This window comes from Leptomonas pyrrhocoris (assembly GCF_001293395.1).
Source record: "Leptomonas pyrrhocoris isolate H10 chromosome Unknown, whole genome shotgun sequence".
In the NCBI taxonomy this organism is placed as follows: Eukaryota; Euglenozoa; class Kinetoplastea; order Trypanosomatida; family Trypanosomatidae; genus Leptomonas; species Leptomonas pyrrhocoris.
This window is the reverse complement of record NW_015438361.1, coordinates 1,027,173-1,045,112: the sequence shown is the minus strand read 5'-3', so window position 1 is coordinate 1,045,112 and position 17,940 is coordinate 1,027,173. Positions and strand designations below refer to the sequence as shown.

At 55.8% G+C, this 17,940-nt stretch overlaps 9 protein-coding genes across 14 annotated transcripts; all 9 read right to left on the bottom strand.

The window, feature by feature from the left end:
- Positions 1 to 682: 682 nt before the first annotated feature.
- On the bottom strand, positions 683 to 1,678 carry ABB37_03462 (hypothetical protein; the record flags this gene model as incomplete). The annotated part of the gene is made up of 1 exon (XM_015800816.1): positions 683 to 1,678. The coding sequence occupies exon 1, from the start codon at positions 1,430 to 1,432 to the stop codon at positions 683 to 685; it is 750 nt and encodes a 249-aa protein (XP_015660823.1). The 5' UTR covers positions 1,433 to 1,678.
- Positions 1,679 to 2,301: 623 nt separating this feature from the next.
- Positions 2,302 to 4,143, bottom strand: ABB37_03461 (hypothetical protein; the record flags this gene model as incomplete). Of its 2 annotated transcripts, none has more annotated exons than XM_015800814.1 (1): positions 2,302 to 4,143. In XM_015800814.1, the coding sequence occupies exon 1, from the start codon at positions 3,973 to 3,975 to the stop codon at positions 2,302 to 2,304; it is 1,674 nt and encodes a 557-aa protein (XP_015660821.1). In that variant the 5' UTR covers positions 3,976 to 4,143. The 2 variants fall into 2 exon arrangements, with proteins under 2 accessions (XP_015660821.1, XP_015660822.1); XM_015800815.1 differs by having other exon boundaries at positions 2,302 to 4,103.
- Positions 4,144 to 4,903: 760 nt separating this feature from the next.
- Positions 4,904 to 6,324, bottom strand: ABB37_03460 (hypothetical protein; the record flags this gene model as incomplete). Its single annotated transcript, XM_015800813.1, has 1 exon — positions 4,904 to 6,324. Exon 1 carries the CDS (start codon positions 6,089 to 6,091, stop codon positions 4,904 to 4,906), a length of 1,188 nt encoding a protein of 395 aa, XP_015660820.1. The 5' UTR covers positions 6,092 to 6,324.
- Positions 6,325 to 6,762: 438 nt separating this feature from the next.
- On the bottom strand, positions 6,763 to 7,953 carry ABB37_03459 (hypothetical protein; the record flags this gene model as incomplete). 2 transcript variants are annotated; one of them, XM_015800811.1, is made up of 1 exon in its annotated part: positions 6,763 to 7,953. In XM_015800811.1, exon 1 carries the CDS (start codon positions 7,789 to 7,791, stop codon positions 6,763 to 6,765), a length of 1,029 nt encoding a protein of 342 aa, XP_015660818.1. In that variant the 5' UTR covers positions 7,792 to 7,953. The 2 variants fall into 2 exon arrangements, with proteins under 2 accessions (XP_015660818.1, XP_015660819.1); XM_015800812.1 differs by having other exon boundaries at positions 6,763 to 7,920.
- Positions 7,954 to 8,429: 476 nt separating this feature from the next.
- ABB37_03458 (hypothetical protein) lies at positions 8,430 to 9,057 on the bottom strand (the record flags this gene model as incomplete). The annotated part of the gene is made up of 1 exon (XM_015800810.1): positions 8,430 to 9,057. Exon 1 carries the CDS (start codon positions 8,988 to 8,990, stop codon positions 8,430 to 8,432), a length of 561 nt encoding a protein of 186 aa, XP_015660817.1. The 5' UTR covers positions 8,991 to 9,057.
- Positions 9,058 to 9,557: 500 nt separating this feature from the next.
- Positions 9,558 to 10,438, bottom strand: ABB37_03457 (hypothetical protein; the record flags this gene model as incomplete). Its single annotated transcript, XM_015800809.1, has 1 exon — positions 9,558 to 10,438. Exon 1 carries the CDS (start codon positions 10,245 to 10,247, stop codon positions 9,558 to 9,560), a length of 690 nt encoding a protein of 229 aa, XP_015660816.1. The 5' UTR covers positions 10,248 to 10,438.
- A 731-nt stretch (positions 10,439 to 11,169) lies between these two features.
- Positions 11,170 to 12,741, bottom strand: ABB37_03456 (hypothetical protein; the record flags this gene model as incomplete). The annotated part of the gene is made up of 1 exon (XM_015800808.1): positions 11,170 to 12,741. Exon 1 carries the CDS (start codon positions 12,433 to 12,435, stop codon positions 11,170 to 11,172), a length of 1,266 nt encoding a protein of 421 aa, XP_015660815.1. The 5' UTR covers positions 12,436 to 12,741.
- Positions 12,742 to 13,217: 476 nt separating this feature from the next.
- ABB37_03455 (putative mitochondrial hypothetical protein) lies at positions 13,218 to 14,330 on the bottom strand (the record flags this gene model as incomplete). 4 transcript variants are annotated; one of them, XM_015800804.1, is made up of 1 exon in its annotated part: positions 13,218 to 14,330. In XM_015800804.1, the coding sequence occupies exon 1, from the start codon at positions 14,076 to 14,078 to the stop codon at positions 13,218 to 13,220; it is 861 nt and encodes a 286-aa protein (XP_015660811.1). In that variant the 5' UTR covers positions 14,079 to 14,330. The 4 variants fall into 4 exon arrangements, with proteins under 4 accessions (XP_015660811.1, XP_015660812.1, XP_015660813.1 ...); XM_015800805.1 differs by having other exon boundaries at positions 13,218 to 14,325; XM_015800806.1 differs by having other exon boundaries at positions 13,218 to 14,281.
- A 488-nt stretch (positions 14,331 to 14,818) lies between these two features.
- ABB37_03454 (putative tyrosine phosphatase) lies at positions 14,819 to 17,649 on the bottom strand (the record flags this gene model as incomplete). Its single annotated transcript, XM_015800803.1, has 1 exon — positions 14,819 to 17,649. The coding sequence occupies exon 1, from the start codon at positions 17,132 to 17,134 to the stop codon at positions 14,819 to 14,821; it is 2,316 nt and encodes a 771-aa protein (XP_015660810.1). The 5' UTR covers positions 17,135 to 17,649.
- Between the last annotated feature and the right edge of the window lie 291 nt (positions 17,650 to 17,940).

Below are 17,940 nucleotides of genomic sequence, written 5' to 3'. Positions count from 1 at the left end.
AGAAGTGAGGAGAGGAGATGGTTTTAACACAGTACCCTTTCTTGTCTCATTATATATATATGTGAAGCCAAGTTACGTGTGATAAGGTTCATTAGCAAGGTGAATCGATGACAGTACAGAGCGAGCTTAGAGTTTCCACAGGTAACTCACTGCCGCGTCTTGGATGTTCGTACGTAAGCGCAGCGAACTCCCATGCGATCGTCTATGATTTTATGCGCGACGGTGCAGGCCATTGGCACAGCAGAAAACGCAACAAAAAAAAAATAGGGCAACAAATGCCTCTGGTGTGTTCGCAAACAGCGAAGCGACGCAGTAGTCGCCTTCGCTTTTGTCTCTCCTTTCAACGGTTTATGCGCGCAAGCAGCGAAAAGGAAAAAAATACGCCAACCAAACCGCCACAGCAGCACCAGCGAAATGCACGAAAGACGAAGTCTCAGCAGGCATAAAAGTGTCAGTTACGCCTCGTTGGGTTGACGCCGTTGTTGCAAAAGTAAAAAGTATTGACATTCGGTGCCGCACCTCGATGCTCACCGCTCGGCGATGACGTGGGTGAAAGACGAGAAGATTGACGCTCGTGCTAGCTTTCCCATGGGAAACACGACCGCCGTTGAGAAAAGTATCGTGTCGTAAGGTGGCGGCTGACATTGCGGAAGCAGTGCCTCGTCGTTGCCCAAATACAGTGTCAGAAGGTGCTCTTCCGCGTCGGTCTTGCCAGACTGCTCGACAGCGCCTTCGGCTTGTGTGACATGGTGCTACGGGCTTCGCTGCGTGCCAGCGTCGCCTCATCTGCGCGGCGCTTCATCCGCACGTCCCGCGGCACGATGGGCACCGGGCAGGGCCCCGTCAACATCGCCGCGTAGTCCTGCGCGAACTCACGTAATCCACCAGCGATGATGGACACGTTGTCCACCCCCTTCTGGAACATCACATTTGCGATCGGCACCACGGCCTCCTCCTCTAAATCGTACAGAACAATCCGTTTATTCTCCTTGTTCCTGAAGACGTACATCTCAGGCAGAAAAGGGCTGGTGGCGTGGTGCAGCTTGATTTTGGGGTAATGCAGTGCTGTTTTGATGTGGCACGCCTCGTAGTGCTCGAGATCCCGGCAGTCCAGCAGCAGGTAGTCGATGGTCTGTTTGCCCTCACCGCTCTCTGCACCGCCGTACTCGTCCATCGGATGCGCAAAGCCTCCGTCCTCCAAGGCTACCTTCGGCTCTTGACCACGCAAGTAGCTTGCCACAGCATCGGTGCGAGTTCGCTTGAAGAGCTCGCCCGGCTGCTGCTTCGTTTTAATTTTGCTTTCCTTCATGTACTGCGCAACCTGCGCCGTCACACCAGACTCGACAACGGCCTGCACGCCGTTATACTTCGCATTGGTGGTGGTGCGACGCTGCAACACGTCCTTGTCGCCAATAGCAGCGTGTACACTCATTGTCTTCTTTGTGTATGTATTGATCCCCTGTGGGTCTATAAATATATATATATATATATATGTGTGTATGAATGTTGAGAAGAATACTTCTAATAAAGGCGAGAGACGCAGCTGTACGCGCGTGCACGTAAGGCAGCAACTACAACAACACACACGCAGAACAACAACAAAAAAGGTTCAGTAATACTTGAAAGCAACGCGCTCTGCTGTGCCGTTGCTCTGGCAGTTTGCAACGAGCGTTTTCCTTGTATCTCGTACACACAACTCAGTAGCGGAGTGAGTACATCGATCAGAAGCAGAAGAAGAAGAGAGAGGAGACGACAGCGTGGCTGAATAGGAGGACATACCGTTGACACAAGAAAGCAACGGATTGCCCTTAGAGAGAAACAGGGCGGAGAAGACATAACAGAAGAAAGACGCAGTTGTGGAACAAGCCAAATTGACGTCCACGGCAAGTCGCGCTTTCGTATTGGACAGTGCCGCTAGAGGTGCAATCACAAGTGGTACAACACAACGCTGCAGTCTTCCTTCGGAACAACACAACTGTTGTATTCACCGCAGAAATGAGATGTGACAGCTCCTGTTGCCGGTCGCAAAGAAGAACAGCGCGTGCAAGAAATTGCTCGACGTGATCCGCCCGGTAGCGTCGAGCAATAAGAGAGAGAGACAGTTTCTTTCTTGTTGTTGTTGTCTTCCGTTTCATTCCTGCTTGCCCGTATTATTATTTTTCATGCAGCGCCACAGCGATCAGAAATAACGAAGGGGGAACATCACCGCCTCCGCATCATCGTATCTATTGCGTACCCAACGCATCTACGGTTTAAGTCTATACGGGTACGTTTGTGCTTTGCGTTTCCGTCGCACCAGCGCTACAGTCGCACCGTCTCGGCTATCGGGAAGCGAGCGCCGCCGTAGAACTTCGTCACGGTGCGCGTTGGGTTGGCGCAGTAGTACACAAAGCCGTCGCCTTGCTCCGCCTGCGTAATAACTGGAGGAGGGAAAAGAAAGGAGGGAGTCGAGGCAGTCGACCCAGCCGGTGCTACGTCGGAGAGCGTCAACGACGTGTCCGCGATTTGGGGCCCACAAGCCGTCACACGCTCTTTTCCTTTTCTGTCCGGTAGCGGGGGGTTCTGGGGGCCCAGGTTGTTGACCGACAACGGCAACGCGTTGGGGGCGAGCTGTTCCGGTGAGTGCACGTGCTGCGCGTCGCTCCCCCGCCCACGAACGCGCGGACGGCCGTCTCCTTCATGAAACAGCGTTACAGGGTGTGTGGCGGAGTCCCCCGCGACGGCGCATGTCGTCGGAACGGACGCCCCAGACCGCGGCGCTACAGAGTCCTTCGCATCCGTTGGGGTTGGCAACGTATCCAGCTGATTGCTGTTCAGTGAAACAGTACTGAGATCCTGCGTCGGCCCCGGTTCGATGGCGAGGCGGTCGTGGGGAGAGGTGCCAATCGACATCTCACGATCTACATCACCGCCGACCTCAAAAAGGGCGCTGTGGGAGTTTTGCGTCGCGAGAGGGTGAGGCGTGTGCGATTGCGGTTGGCGCCTCTGCGCCAGCACCGGTCGCTTCGGCACGGGAGACAGCGCGGAATTGTTAGCCGCGCTCAACGGCAACGGCGCCCCACACGGGTTGCTGACGGTGCTCTGAATGCTGCGGTTGCCGAAGTAGCTGCTGTTGAGCGAGGTGACATCACGCGGGGTGTACGGGAGCTTCCCGGAAGGACCCACGGCCGGCGTGAAGTCGGCGAGGGAGGTCTCTGCAGCCCCCACACGACGCTGAGAGACCGGAGGGGCTCTGCTGCTCGAAGACTCGCTCAGCTCCGCCGACACGAAAGAGTCGAGCTGCCTCGTGGACATATTCACGTTCGACTCGGGCGGTGAGTGGACGGAGTCGCATCGACTGCGCGCGCCCTCTTCCACCTTCGACGACCACAGCACGTTGCGGATGCCAGTCGAGCCGGGTGGGCTGCTCCCTCGCTGGGAGGCCGAGATGCTGCTGCGCATCGACACCTCAGCCTCTCGCGACGCACGGCGGCTGTGATGGTTGTGGTGCTGTTGGTGGTCTTCAAAGACTTCCTCCGTCACGAGCTGACGACGCAGCTGGCGCAACGAGGCAAGGTGAGAGCCCCGAAGCTCCTCCTGCTTGATGAAGGCGATGTACGCGGCGAGCTTCTCCTGCGAGGTACCGAGTCCGACCGCGGCCTCCTGAAAGCTGCGCAGGGCAGACTGCATGAGCACCCGGTACTCCGTCGTGGACTGCTTCGGCAGTGCGCCAAGCATGCTGGCGTTGCCGAGGACACGAAAAAGATGCTGCTTCAGCGACAGCTTTTGCAGCGTGTGCTGCGGGTGGATGTTGGCCATCGCACACGCCCGGAGAGATCGCGGTGAGTTGAGCTGCGGTGGTGGCGGTGGGTCGCGCAACATCTCGTACCTCTTGCACCACGCATCTTGAAGCTCTTCGAGATTCTCCAAGTCAATTTTGCTGGCACGCGGAGTCGTGGCGGACGGTGAGGCACCGCGCGAAACGTTGTGGTACATCTTCTATTGCAGGTTTTTTTTTGTTATTGTGCGAGTCTAGATAGCGGAACTGATTTGTGAGGTGGAGTCATCCGCGGACGGCATCCACTTCACTTCGTCTATTCTCGCCTTCACCTTTTTTGTGTTCTGAGGGTTCAATGAGTGGGTTAGCAGCGCACAGATTCCTCTAGCCGGATCGAGCACCGTCACAACAAACGTTTACTCACATGGTAAGCGAGCACGAAAGAGTGGAAAAGGAGATGATTTTTTGTTTTGGAAGTTCAGTTCAAATCAAAAAAAGGATCACTGGGCGGGAATGTGAGCTTTATCCATTCACCTAGAGTTCGCTGAACGACTTCTTAAAAGTTTTTTTTTCCTGCCTTCCAAGGGGGTGAAGAGAGGAAAGAAACTTGACTTCGAGAGACTTCAGAAACCGTTCTGCAAAAGTAATGCGCCGCGTTAAGTTCATCGTCGCCGTTTTGGTTGAGTACCGTTCTGTGTTCCTTTTCCGCTGTAGATGGGGTTCATGCAACGTTTCGCATGACAGTTGAAGCAAAGTAAGCCAGAAAGGAAGCGACGCAACACACCTGTCACTGCTAGAGAAAAGGTGATGCTGAGGTGAAGCATAACAGCTACAACGTCAGAAATAGAAAGAGAAGAAGACGGTACGCTCGTACCGTTGAGCCAAACAGTAGCTGGTGCTAAAGAAAAAAAAAAGAATGAGGACGATATAACACAGAAAAGGGAAAAGAGGTCATGGTATAATAGAAATTCTACACGCAACAATAATAATGCTAAAACTGAACGGCCCGGGTACATGTATATATAAAAGAGCGTTAATGCATAAAGCCCAAAGAAACAGCAAATGGTCTAGAGCAATCGCTCAGGCGATGTACATACAAAAGAAAAAAGGTCGCGCGTTTTTCATATTCACCCGCCACTCGCTCGTTCACAGAATCTTGCGGCTCAACAGGCGGTCAATCACACGCACTGTTCCTGCGCTCAATGACGTGCCGTGTACCGAGAGCCGACTCAGCAGCGGCAACGACGCCGCCATTTTTTTCAGCCTCAGCGCCATCTTTTCCGTCACCCCACGATTGTTGCTGATGTCCAGCACTTTCAGGCGGCGCAGGTGTGCGTGGCAGAAGAAGCAAAGCACGCGCGCCTCACGATCGGTCAAGCCGGTGTTCGAGAGATTGAGCGCCACGACCGTGTACCGGCAGCCTTCCAGCACACCAAGCGCCGCCACAAAGTGGCGCACCTGCTTTCCAATATCGCCGCAGCCGTGCAGGTCGAGGTTCAACTCGTACGGGATCGCGCACTCCACCCGCAGCAGCACCAGCATCTCGGGAAACGTCATCCAGCAGCGCGCCGCCTTCGTGTTGGAGAGCAGCAGCCGCTCCGGCAGCGGTGAGAGCGGGGAGGTGGCCTTCTGCGCCGCAAAGAATGACCCGACGGTGCCGCCGCGGCAGGGGTGCACACACTGCGATAGCCGGTGCGACACGACCACACTTGGCCGCACGTTCATCAGTTCACAGCAGCGCAGGTAGCGGCGCTGCAGCCACGCCGTAGCCGTCTCAGTCCCAAAGCCTGGCAGTCGCAGCAGATAGGTCTCCAGGTCATCGTCGTCTTCATCCGTCTCAGCGGCGTCGCCGTCTTTGGCACCGATGCCGTCTCCTAAACAGTCACTCGTCAGGTTCGGCGAGCCTGCAGCGGAGTCGCTCCCTATGGCGGTGCTCCCCTCCTCCACTTCTTCGTTCTCCGATGTGTTGGCGAGTTGAAAGAGCGCCTCTCCGTAGCGCGTCACGCGAATTTCAATTCGATGCCGCAGCGCAGCGTTCACTGCGTTCTTGGCGAGGGCACAGGCGGTCTGCGAGTGTACACAGACCTGCTCGTGCGACTCCGTCTCCACGCGGTGTCCGGCGCAGAGGGGGTCGTAGAAGCCGAACTGATGCACCTTTTCGTAGTCGTGACGCCTCTCCTGCAACTCCACAACCTTGGCGAGCCCAGGCAGCGAGGGGTCAGCGCTGGCTTCCTTCTCGTCTCGCCTCTTCCCGCCATTCGTCATGATAAAATGCAACGCGTCGCCCGCGGTGAAGCGCGTGAGCGAGAACTGGGCGCGAATCTCTAGATTCATGCGTTCAGCTTCCTTTAAAAAAAAAACTTCAGTCAGTGTATATACATACTTCGTTGGCCGTCAATGAAGAAAACCAGTTCTTCACTTCTACAGCCGCTAAAGAAGTCGATACGTGTGCAGCCTTTTTCCTTTGCAAAAGCGGGCAGCTGAAAAGAACTGTTCCCTCGCACAGACGCAAACACGCACACGCGTAAGTGCGTGAAGCACCCACCAGTTAGCGCGTAGGCGGAACTAGGAAGCGGATGCGTACGAGGTGCAGCAAAAACAAAATGCACGAGAAGTAGCCGGCGAAAAAACGAAGGGTTGAACGAAAATACTTGTTAAAGAATGAGTTTACCAGAGTTCGCGTTTTGCCTCTTTGCGTGCAACTTACGCCGCTGGTGTTCCTGTGAACTCCTTTGAGAGCCAGCGGTGTTGCGGCACGCTTCCCGTTCAACAAGGACACACGTGTTCTTCGCTCCGCACGCATTTTACTTCGAAGACTGTTTTTCCTTTTTAATTGTTATTCAGAAAAGCGCTCAATGATGGTACATAGAAGACTCAGATAATGGCAACACAGTGGCAAACACATGTACTTCAAAAAATAAATAAATCGGCGTGCTATCAAGTTACTCTACATCGCAATGACGGACCCACAGCAAGGATACCTCAACGCGCACACAGCACCTCCCCTATTGGAAAAAGAAGTTCGCGTAGAGGGGCCCTTCACCTTGCAAGTCGCAGCAGTGCACCGCGTTGTTCGTTTCACTCACGCCATACCGTGCACGGATCGATTTGGGGAATAGTTTCTTCGCGATGACGGTGTCGTACGGACCGCACGCGGCGCGCACGGTCTCCACGACGTTCACGCCCTCCACCAGCGACACCAGCTGCAGCACCCACGCCGTGCCAATAAAGCTGTTCACCGTGCCCTCCACGTTTGGCAGCACGCCGCGGTAGGGCGCTAAGAATTCGTGGGCGGCACCACTGCTAATGGTAGTGGTGGTGAGAGCAGTCAGTTCCAGTCCTAGATCGATCAGCTGCTGCACCGCATTGCCAGCGAGGCCGCTGCTCACTAAGGCAGGCTTCAGCACCACCACAGAGCTGTTCGGTTCGTTGAACAGGGCGAGTGGCTTTTCCTTCGCCAACTCTGTCAGCTTCCCCCACGTTGCCGCCTGCTCGGCATCCTTCGCGGTGCAGGTCCCGGTCGCACGCTCCACGAAGTCGAAGCCTTTCTCGACCGCCTGCTCCCGAGTGCAATTGACGACGACGACACGCGTGTTGGCGAGCTGAGCAGGCAGGTCCGCGCTGCTCGCCATCGCCTCCCGCACCCACACCATCTCCACCGCCACAATTGTGAAGCGGCACTCCTCGGTCAACATACACAGGTAGCGACCGAGGGACGAAAAGGCCTCCTCGGCGATGAGGACAGTGGTGCGTTCGCTCTGTTGCTCGCGCAGCTGCCGCGTCACCTCGTCGGCGTAGGCGAGAATCATGGTGGGTTTCCCAAAGAGCATGACGGTGGCGCCGACGGCAAAGGCGGTGGCGGGGACGTCGGTGCGCGTGCGCTTCAAGAAAAGGCGCCCGCTCGGCCGCTCCACGAGATCAACGGAGCTGTCTTGGGAGTAGAATCGCAGGATGAGCTGTCGCGGCTGCGGCGCGCCGGGGTCCTGCTGTTGAACCCGGAAAGCTATGCGCTGATCCAACGTGGAGGTGGCCATGCTGGTGTCTGCTTTTGGGGGGCGTATGTGCTTTATTGACGTGTTCCTCGTTTGTGTTTCAGCCAAAGTGAAAAAAAAAAACAAAGAAGAGAGCACACGCAGCTGGGCAACTTCTTCGGTGTGGTTGCTTTAGCGGTGAAGGAGACGTGTGAGTTGCGGGCTTGTAAAAACGGAGAGGGGAGGACACGAGGGGGGCGTACGGTAACAATAGAAGCTTGAAGCAGCGAATGAAGCGTAGAAAGGCGGAGGAGTCGAATCGGCAAGATGCCCCGTCACGACTGCCCTCGTTGAAAGAACCGGCAGCACCAACCCACAACTTGTAAGGAAATCGACGGGTACGAGCTCGACGCAGCATTGAGTTGTACAATGCGAGCTCGCCGCAGGAAAACAGAGACCTGAAAGCAGCACACACGAAAAATAAGACGGCGTCATTTGTTTCACTTGAGACCGGCGAAGCAGACGTAAATCACGGCCATCCGAAAGAACCCGGCAAAAATTGAGGAATAACGAACTCTAACGTGCATCTATAGACAAACAAAAAAGGCCATTTCGACAACGATGTGGTGAAATCAAGGGGGAGGGGGGGCGGAAGTGTTTGTTCACATACGAGCGATTCATGAAGTTCCAGCAGCGTACGTTCATTTCACCCGCTTTGCGATCTTGCGCAATCGATCTGCTTCCATCTGTGTTCGCTTCACCTCGAGCTCTAGCTTCTCGCGTTTGCGAGTGAGGTCTACGAGTTCACGCTGGCGCTGCTTCGCCTCACTCGCGCTTTGCTGTAAATGATTGTGGAACTCACGCATATCCGCGGAACTCTTCGCCGACATCGCCGCAACGGCGTTCTTCAGCTTCTCGGTTTTCTCCGTCAGCACCTCCGCGCGATCTGTGTCACGCGTGCGCTGCTCATCTAAAAGACGCGCACGTGCATACAGCTGCTGGATATCCTCTTCTTGCAGTGTCAGGTAGCTCAGAAGGGCGTCGACTGTTTCTGGTGGCAGACACGCGGCAGGCAGCGGGGTGCCGTCAGCCGTGACGGGGCCGTGCACGCCGTCAGCATCGAACCGTCGGAGAATCTTATGGAGTTCCACGACGTTCATGTTGACATACTCGCTTTGCCGAACACGGTCCTCTTCGATGTCAGCATCCTCTGGCCGCTGCTGGTCCACAGCAGATACTTGCTCTTCTTGGCTGAACATCATAGAGGCGCCACAGCAATCGCAAAAAATAAATTGGTGCTTTCTTTTGAAATTTAAATCGTCGAAGGCTGAAGAACAGCAAAGTGGAGAGAGAGAGAGAAAGAGAAGGGAAGAGGAAAAGATGAGAATGATTCTTTTTCTAAGACGCGGAAGGGTTCGATCAAAGCCACAAGGTCGTATCTCACAAAAGAAAGGACGCACCCTGTCATCCGCTTGAAACATTATGTTAACCCTTTTTTGCATAGTGTGGCATTCTCCTTGCGCGTTCTGCGGCTCACCTGACGAGCAGCGGAGTCTTGCCTGGACGCACACGAGAAAAAGAATCGTTGTGGAATTGGACAGGCTTAACGGGAAACTTTCTGGGGAGCCTTTCAGCGTTGCCGGCAGCAACCCGACCAGATTCGTCACTGACTGGCGCAGCACACAAGAGCAGGGAGGACAAAGAAAAAAAGAAACGGGAAGAAGTCGAAATGGAATGCGCGCTGTACACAATCGAAGAGAAAACGCAGCACAGCAGCAACGTCGTCCTCCTCTACACTTCTCCTTTCTCATCTTTTTCTTACTTAAAACTCATTCCTCCGCGTTCAGCAGACAGCCACGTGCAGTGCGGTTGAAATGCGGGCCCTCGTCGAGCACCACGCAGCGGTCATTATTGTTCTTGGTGTCGGTACTTGTCGCAGACGGCGCGAGACTTGACAGGCGCGTGGCCGCCGATGTCGCCTTCTTATTTGTCGACACGTGCTGCCTCCACGCTGGCCCACTCGTGGCGTGCGACGCACGGTTCACCGACATCGATTCGAAGAAGGCAGACAGGTCGAAGCCGGTAAACCGTGTCGCCACGGCCGAACCGCCGTACATGCGAAGCACAACATAAGCGAAGGGCTTCACGAGCGTGCGCAGTGCGATGACGCCGCAGTACAAGGCGCACATCTGCTCACCCACCTCAAACAAAAGAAAACGCTTCAGCACGCACCCGAGCGCCGCAAAGCGCAGCATATCCAACCACGTCAGCGTCGCCGCACGGGCGTCGTCTTCGAGGACGCGGCGAGCAGACTGCGACCCCACCACCCGCACGGAGCGCACCCACAGCAGCAGGCACCACGCCAGCTGGAAGACAAGGTAAGTTGCAATGCTCCTTTCAGTCACCAGCGGAAGCACGACGAACGTGACGACGAGAAGCAGACTAAATGACGAGAAGAGGCTCATCGGCATGTGCGGCGACTGCGTGATGCCCTCCACAAGGAGATGTAAGAGCGACATGACTAAAGAAGGAGGAAGGCGCGCTATCAGATGGATCACAGCGAAGACTAAGAGAACAGTAAAGTGGAATCGAGAACTGCCTCCGCACCTTTTCCCGCTGTTATGAATACGTCAATGTGGTCCTCAGGCGGTCTATGCTGCCGTCAACAGATACAAATTTTTATGGGTAACTGTTGATTGTCTGTGTTTCTGTGAGGTTTTGCACGACATGGCCAAGTAAAACAGGAAGGTAGTTCGAAAGTACAAGACGAAGGAGAAAGAAAAAGAGATGCCTGCTTACGTGCATCTCGTCTTGCTATTGTTTCACGCAGAAGGTGTGGACCAGTGAAGCAGACAAGAAGCCCTCTTGGCAGCAACCGCGTTACATAGCCGACGATGGCCACAACTCGTAATAGTAACAGAAAAACTGTCGTTACCTCGCGACCCACAAAGAGAATTCTATCACCGAAGTCAAGAAATCATTCATTATATATATGTATAGGGGTGCTTATTACGCGTGGAAGGCGTCCTCGCAACGTATACATACGAAAGCCTCCTAGAAACGTGCATAAAGCTGTTCCGCGGATAAAACCAAACGGAGAAAAGGGGGTTTCCACAACCCTGACGCGACAACAACCACCTCAAAAATGCCTATTTTACATTGTACAGGAAAGAGAACAAAAAGAAAAGAACTTCCACAAACCGAGCGACAACGAAGCGCAATTCCTCATTATCGTCTGCACTTGGAAGCGATGACTTCAAAAAGACCCCATGGCACGCGTAGACACACACACATACACACACACAACAAAAGATCTCAGAAAATTTCAAAACCCGCGGCTTTGCCGACTCATTCTTTAGAGAGACCACCCAAGTCTTCGTCGCAAAATGATGGGGCGCGAGCACCCTTCTCAGATGCCCAACAACAACAGCAAGAACGAATTCACTCATACTCACCCCATTGCCGGTGAAGCAGTTCCACGAACCCCTTGTCGCCCTCCACCAGCGCACTCTGCGGGATGTACCACTGCAAGAGCTCCTCAAAGGCAACCTTGCCGTCGCGCGCACGCCGCACATCCCAGGCGGTGAGGAAGTCATCCTTGTCGATCGCGCTGGAGGCGTGAAACAGTCGATGGAACTCCTGCACTGGTACGCAGTACGCAGTGTCCTTCTTGGTAAAGCGCTGTGCCCAGAGCCGCTCCAGCAACATGAGCCGCACCGGTGGCAGTGTGGACAGCAAGAGAGTCTCGTAGTAAAAGATGTCCACCGAGCCATCGCCGTTCGTGTCGAGGCAGCTCAACAACGCCGTGTCCCGCACGTAGAGTCGATGCTGCCGCAGCGCCGCGATGAAGTCGCCCTCGCTAACAAAGCCGCTGTTCGTCGTGTCGATCTCGGCAAGAGACAGACAAATCGCACGGGCGGCCACGCCGCTGCTGAGCGCCGCGGGGGTGTGCTGCGTTTTGATGACGTGCAGCAGGGCCGCGCGCATCTCCTCGCGTCGCGCCACCTCCGTCTTCTGCTCGAGCGTCTGCTCTGTGTGATAGGTACCTTGGTAGTGCGCCTCACCAGTGGCGAGAGAGGCGGTGAAGCTGTCCGACACCCCGGGAAGAGTCCAGACCCCTCTTAGAAGCGCTACAAAGGAGCTGTCATCGTTGCAGGAGGCGGACACACCGGCGTAGTACTCCATAAACTCCTGCCGGCTCACTCGCCCATCGGGGTTCGTTTCGCTGTTGAAGGTGGCCTCAAATTCTTGCTGGATGGCGTCTGCGGACGTCTCACCACGTAGCACGGAAGGGTGGCCTTCGGGCACAAACAGCTTGTGCATCTCCGCCACCGCCGCCGCTCCGCTTTGTGGATCCTTGAGAAAGAGCCTCCACACTCGCTGCAGCCACACTCGCCGAAGGGGGCTGATGTCCGTGTACATGGCGGCTATAAACTCTGTCGGGTCGATGGTGTGCGTGCCGGCGCGGTCAAGCACCGTGAAGACGTTGACAATTTCGTGCTGCGCGAGAGAGACGTTGTTGTCGTGAAGAGCCTGTTTGAATTCTTCTTCGTTGATCTGCTTGCCACCCAAGTCGTCGGCAATCCCGAGAGCACGACTGAAGCTGCGGATGCCGTTGACCGCGGACGCGCTGCGCAGAAGCAGCAGCCGTTTTGTTTTACGTGCCGTTACTTCCAGCAGCTGTTCGTTTTGCGCATCATGGTTCATCTTGGGGAGAGGCGGCCAATGACTACTGGTTTTCCTTTTCCCAGAAACAAAATTGCCGTCGTGTCGAGCCAGTGATTGAAGAAGCTGCTGCTGTCGTTTATTCCGCGACGTGGCACTACTTCTTTCCGTTTTCCAAGATGACAGCCAAAAGTCCCTGTTCGTGCAGTGACTGATAATGAAAACGAAACGTGGAAGAGGTGCAAGGCAGAACGACAAGAAGTGTCGGTGTTTTGTGAGGTGGATGCGTTGAGCGAAAATCAAATGTCAGGCCGCACGATATTCAGCACAGACATTTCATTGTTTTCTTTGTTGTGTACGTTAATGAAAACAGAGAGATCAAAAGGGGAAAAAAAGAAGCAGTGGCACTCCTCATCGCGCTATGGATCTATTCCTCGCGCTGCTGGCCGGCCGTGCTGGTGTGTCGGCTTCACACAGAAAAATCGCACCTGACTGTATGACGGAAAGCGCGTTCACTACTCGGTGGACGACTCTTATTGGTATCTTCGCCTTTCCTCTTTGGCGAGCTCATCCGCCTTCCGCTGCTGCGACAATAAATCCGCAAACACAAAAACAAGGCGAAATGCAGTGCATTTCCGCCCAGAAAACACCAAGTCACGCTCTAGAAGGAAAAGGAGAACGAGAGGGGAGGGGTGTGTGTGCAACCTAACATACATGATTGTCGTTGAACCTACCGTTCGGTTTGCATGTGTGCTTGCGCGTGAGAAACAAAGGAAAGCAAACCAATGTACAAAAAAAAACCAAGGCAAGCGTATTTACATCTGTTAGAGAGTGCTCTTGTCAGAGACCGACTTTGTGCTGCGAAATGTCGTGGAGTAGGGGTTCGCCTTCATCTCCTCCACGCGCTCCGTCAGCTCCCGCGTCACGGCGACTGGGTCCATGTCCCACCACTCGTCTGCATTGCTCATCTTAAACACCGCCGGTCCAGCACGCGTATCGTAAAGCGCGTCGAGTGACTCCGTCTCGGCAGTCCGCTTAAGACTTCGTTGTCCGGAGAGTGTCGCGTTGAGCTGCTTCACACGGTTGTACGGCGTGATGTAGCCGCCAACGGCTGCCGTACTGAGCGTTTCGTTGAGCTCGCGATGCGCCGCCTGATGCGAGTCGTCCTCTGGCTCTGGTGCGATAAACCGATTTCCACGCGAACCTTGAAGCGACGTACTCGCACTCCACCCTTCGCGTAGCATCTTCTTTTCCGGGTCGGCATCCTCCACGATGAGTCGGGCAAGGTAGCTGTGCGTGGGTTCCTGAGCTTCCAGCGCGCTGCAGCGGTAGGTGTGACGTGTCGAGGCCGCGGCACGGGTGCGGTTGCGCGTCCACAGCCTCGGCTGCGCGGACCCCGGCACCCGCAAAAAAGCGGAGCCCTTCACCGTCTCCGGGAAGTGTGTCTCCACCACATCCACGCCGTTGTAGCACGTCGTCGCGTGCAGCAGCGCAGGCTGCGGAAAGGGGTGCAGCTCGTCGTGCGTCGACGGGTTCCACGCGCGCCGCCCATGGGTGCCGTCGCCACGGCGAAATCGCTGCACCTCGCGACGCCGCACCGAGGCCGGGTGTTGGGCCGAGAGCGGCGCAAAAACGCGTTGGTCGTTGCGGTACGACGGGGCATGCGAAGCGGTCTCTTTGTTCATGTGTGCAGCGTGGTGTGCAGTGCTTTCTTTTTGTACTGCTGTGTTCAACGAGTGCGGGGTCTGCAGTAACAAGTGGGCACGTGGCACTGAAGTTGGAAAGACGACAGAGGAAAATGATCGCGCAGCGTCTGTGTGTACGTGTGTGTGATGAGCGGTAGTGGTGCAGTGCGTTCGGACGAAACTGGCGACCTGGGTTGCGAACTTCGGTAAGGGAGGAGGGAAGAACAGGCAGTTTGATGAAAGCACTGCGCTTATTCAGAAAAACCGAAAGAAGAAGGGTATTTGAGAACGGAGCATGAAAGAGATCGTCTCAAACGGAGGTGAGGCGTTGTCGATCGACAAGCCTCAAGAGAATGATAAAGGAATCCTGTAGCGCCGTCACCGAGACAGAGGACATGCGTAAAGCAAAGAGGAAAAGCACAAACACCAGCAGCACCTGTTTTCGCTGTTGGGCCTCAGAACTCTCCACAAACAGGGCTACGTACTTGTGTCTGTGTATGTTGAAACGAGCGATGGCATCCATGTGTAAGAGGAAAGACCTGACGAAATGAAAGTCCCCTCTCCGGGGTAAAGCAAGCAGGAGAGGAAGACAAGAGAGAGCAACGAACACAGTCAAGGAAGAGAGAGATCACATGTATCGCACGACGGAAGGAAAAAGAGGAGGAAAGGAGGGAGTGCAGGTCTTGACGAACTCGCCCTCTCTTCTTTCAGAAACCCATGCTTGGGCGCCGCTGTGAAAGCTACACACCGTCGGTCTCCGGTTGTGGTGTTGGTGTGGTTGCAGCAGCGGTTTCATCTCCCGCCGCCACTTCGGTAAAGGAGAGCGACACCATGACCGCCTTGCCCACCGCTGCCACGTCCACCTTGTCCAGATCCGCTACGCGGTAGACCATTTGCACCGACGGGCAGAAGGTTGTGTTGAACCACAGGTAACACGCCATCGACTCTTTGCCGGGCAGCACCATCGGCCGACGCCGAAAGAAGGCGAACTTTACGTCCCCCACCAGCGGTGCCGGCGCGAACTGTCTCTTTAGTGCGGCGAAAGAGAAGATGCAACCGACCGAGCTCCGCGTCGGCCCGCGCGGAAACCACATCCGCGAGTCCAGCAGCACCTGCTGGTGATCAGAAATGAGAAAGTACAGGTCGTCTGGGTGCTGAAGGGTGCCTTCGCGCGCCACGCGAATCACAACGTCCTTCAAAGCTAACCGTCGTTGCACGGGCGGCATAGTACCGTTGAATTCACGGACGATGCGTTCGAAGTAGCTCACGTAGCGCCGCTGCGAAGGGATTGTCATGCCCTCGCCGTCGCTCGTCCGCTGCTGATCAAAAAAGTGGATGGCGTCCTCGGCGGTGGCGAAGCGCTCGGGGTAGCGGTAGAAGAGCAGGCAGGACACCATAAGGCCCGTGCGCCCTTTGCCAGCTTTGCAGTGGACGGCGACAACGTTCGCCGTGTCCGCGTCGAGGAAGGCCGTTGCGTCCAGCACGAAGTGCAGAATCAGCGTGAGTGGCGGGGCGTTGTGGTCGTCAAACGGGAACCGTCGGAAGCACCCGTGGAAGCGGTGCGGGTGGTCGTACGCCCGCTCCGCACACAAGTTGTAGAGCCGGAAGTGGCCGCCGTGGCGCTCGTCGAAGAAGCGCTCCACCTCATCAATGGGGTTGCGAATGTAATACTCCGTGCCGTGCGCTGGGTAGCCCATCGCGATGATGTGTGGAGTAATGTACGTGAGATCCAGATTGAAATCTCCATTGCGGAAGCGCACCTTGTTTTGGCTCACGCGCGAGCGAATCCACGACGTGAGACGCGCCGGTGGTTTGAGGAGACTGCGTCGCGTGCCGGCGATGGACGGCGACGACAAGGACGAGGAAGCATCAGGAGCGGAGACAAGTGACGTGGACGGCGCCGCAAGAGCACTACGGTTGCCGGTGTGGTGATAATGGTTGTCGTCAACGGGACCCGCGCGAGACTGCGTGCACCCCGTCAATGCGGCCTCGAGGTGTTTGACAGTGGGAGAAGTGGGAGTCGGGAGCGAAACCCCTGTCGTGTCCGCGGTGTTAGCGGTGGAGACACGTGTACGGTGGTGCTGTGACAGGGATGAGACTACTGGTTCTCGTAAAGGGGCGTCTCGTGAGAGAGAGCGAAGCGTCTTGGAAGGCAAATCGCCCTCTTGGCCCGTTGCACAGCATTCGGGGGGCACACCTTGCGCGGGAGACACTGCTGCGTGTTCTCCTCCATGGATGCTAGACAGATTGCCAGCAGGATCGGCTAAACGCAGGTCCGATGGCTTCGGCGGGGGAGACTCGGCGACGTCCACGCCTTCAGACGCTTCCTGTGCTTCGTTCGTCCGAAAAGTGAAGTCTGACGGCCTATTGCCAAAGTCAGTTGCTGCCGCAACGCCAGACCCCTTCTCTTCCTCATTGCCTGGGCAGCTGCCGCGGCTGCCATCATCATCCGAGGCGGTGCTTCGCTGTGGCACGTGTGGCGAGAGGGGCACAGCAGCCATGTGCAAGACGCTGACAAGTGGGGCTGGCACCACAGTTGTCTTCAGAAGCTCGCTGCAGTGGTGCGGCTGCGGCGAAAAGTAGCTCAGCGACGGCTCCGCCACCCGACTGAACGACTCACCGTAGGGCGTGGTCGAGTGGTGATTGTCACAGACGTGGGTATCGGCCATCTTTGCAAGTGGCGCGCCATCCGCGTGTACGTGTGGCCGCCGCGTCGAGCATGGCCGGTTGGTCACGAGAAGAGGATTGCTCAAGTCGCCGGAGCAGACGCTGTTGGAAAGACACGAAGGCGGTGTGGATGGGCGAGCCGCCACAGCAGCGTCGTCACTTCTAGTTGGGAAGGCGCCGGCAAGTGCAACTTGAATGCCTGGCAACGACGCAGTGAGACCGGGTGGGGCAGCGCGATCGCCCACCGGCGCATCGGCACGCCCTGTGAGGGCCTCCGTCGCATGTAGTGATGCGGCGCCGTTAACACGAACAGCCGGCACGTCGCCTGCCGGCAGAGGCGAAGTCGTCTTCTCCCCCGTATGCTCCGCTGACACAGCAGAGAGGTTCATGCGTAGAGCGCGTGAATGCACCTATGCCGGGAAGACAAGAAAAAAATGATACTGGATGCGATGGACTACAGCCAACACGTAATGAGTGCCGTCGTGGTGATGCCGCCGCCGCTGCGAAAGTACTTCCGAAATCTACGAGGCGGTAAAAAGCAGCAGGGGTTGCACTAGGGTTAAAGCAAGGGAGAGAGAGCAAAAGGCAGTTTGCATCCGCGCATCGCTGTTTGAAGCTGCAGCAGTAGATTGGTTTTAAGAGTTAAGTAGGAAAGGGGAGAAGTCGCAGTCGTTGGGGCTACCCCTTATCGAGCAAATCCGCGAACGTTCGAGGATAAAGAGAGGTGTCTCGCCGCACTTCGGGAAGGAATGGGAAGGGGTCTATCTACCTCCGCATATTAAGAACAGCGGTGTAGAGCAACAACGCATGCGCTGCCAACTACGCCGCCCTTCACCGTTGCTGTTTTTGCTTGCAATTCGGAAGAAGAACAAAATAGCAAGCAAGGTGTACTGGAGTGATGCCTAAGTGTGGGGTCAGCAAGAACGGGACGAGGAAGAAAAGAAAAAAATAGAAAGAAGCAGCAGCGACTTGTGGAAACGTGAAATGATCCTCTTCGCACTTTTTCAGTTCATCCCCCGCACGTGCATTTGTATGTCAGCGTGCCAATGCACGGAAAGGCAGGTGGGAAACACAACAAAGCCACGGGGTCGTCTTTGTAGCACCGCCATCAGCACTACACTATCGTTTGTACTTCGTGCTTTACAGCCGTTAAGTGCCGTTTCAATTCTTGATGGAAAGAGCAAGTAACTGCGTT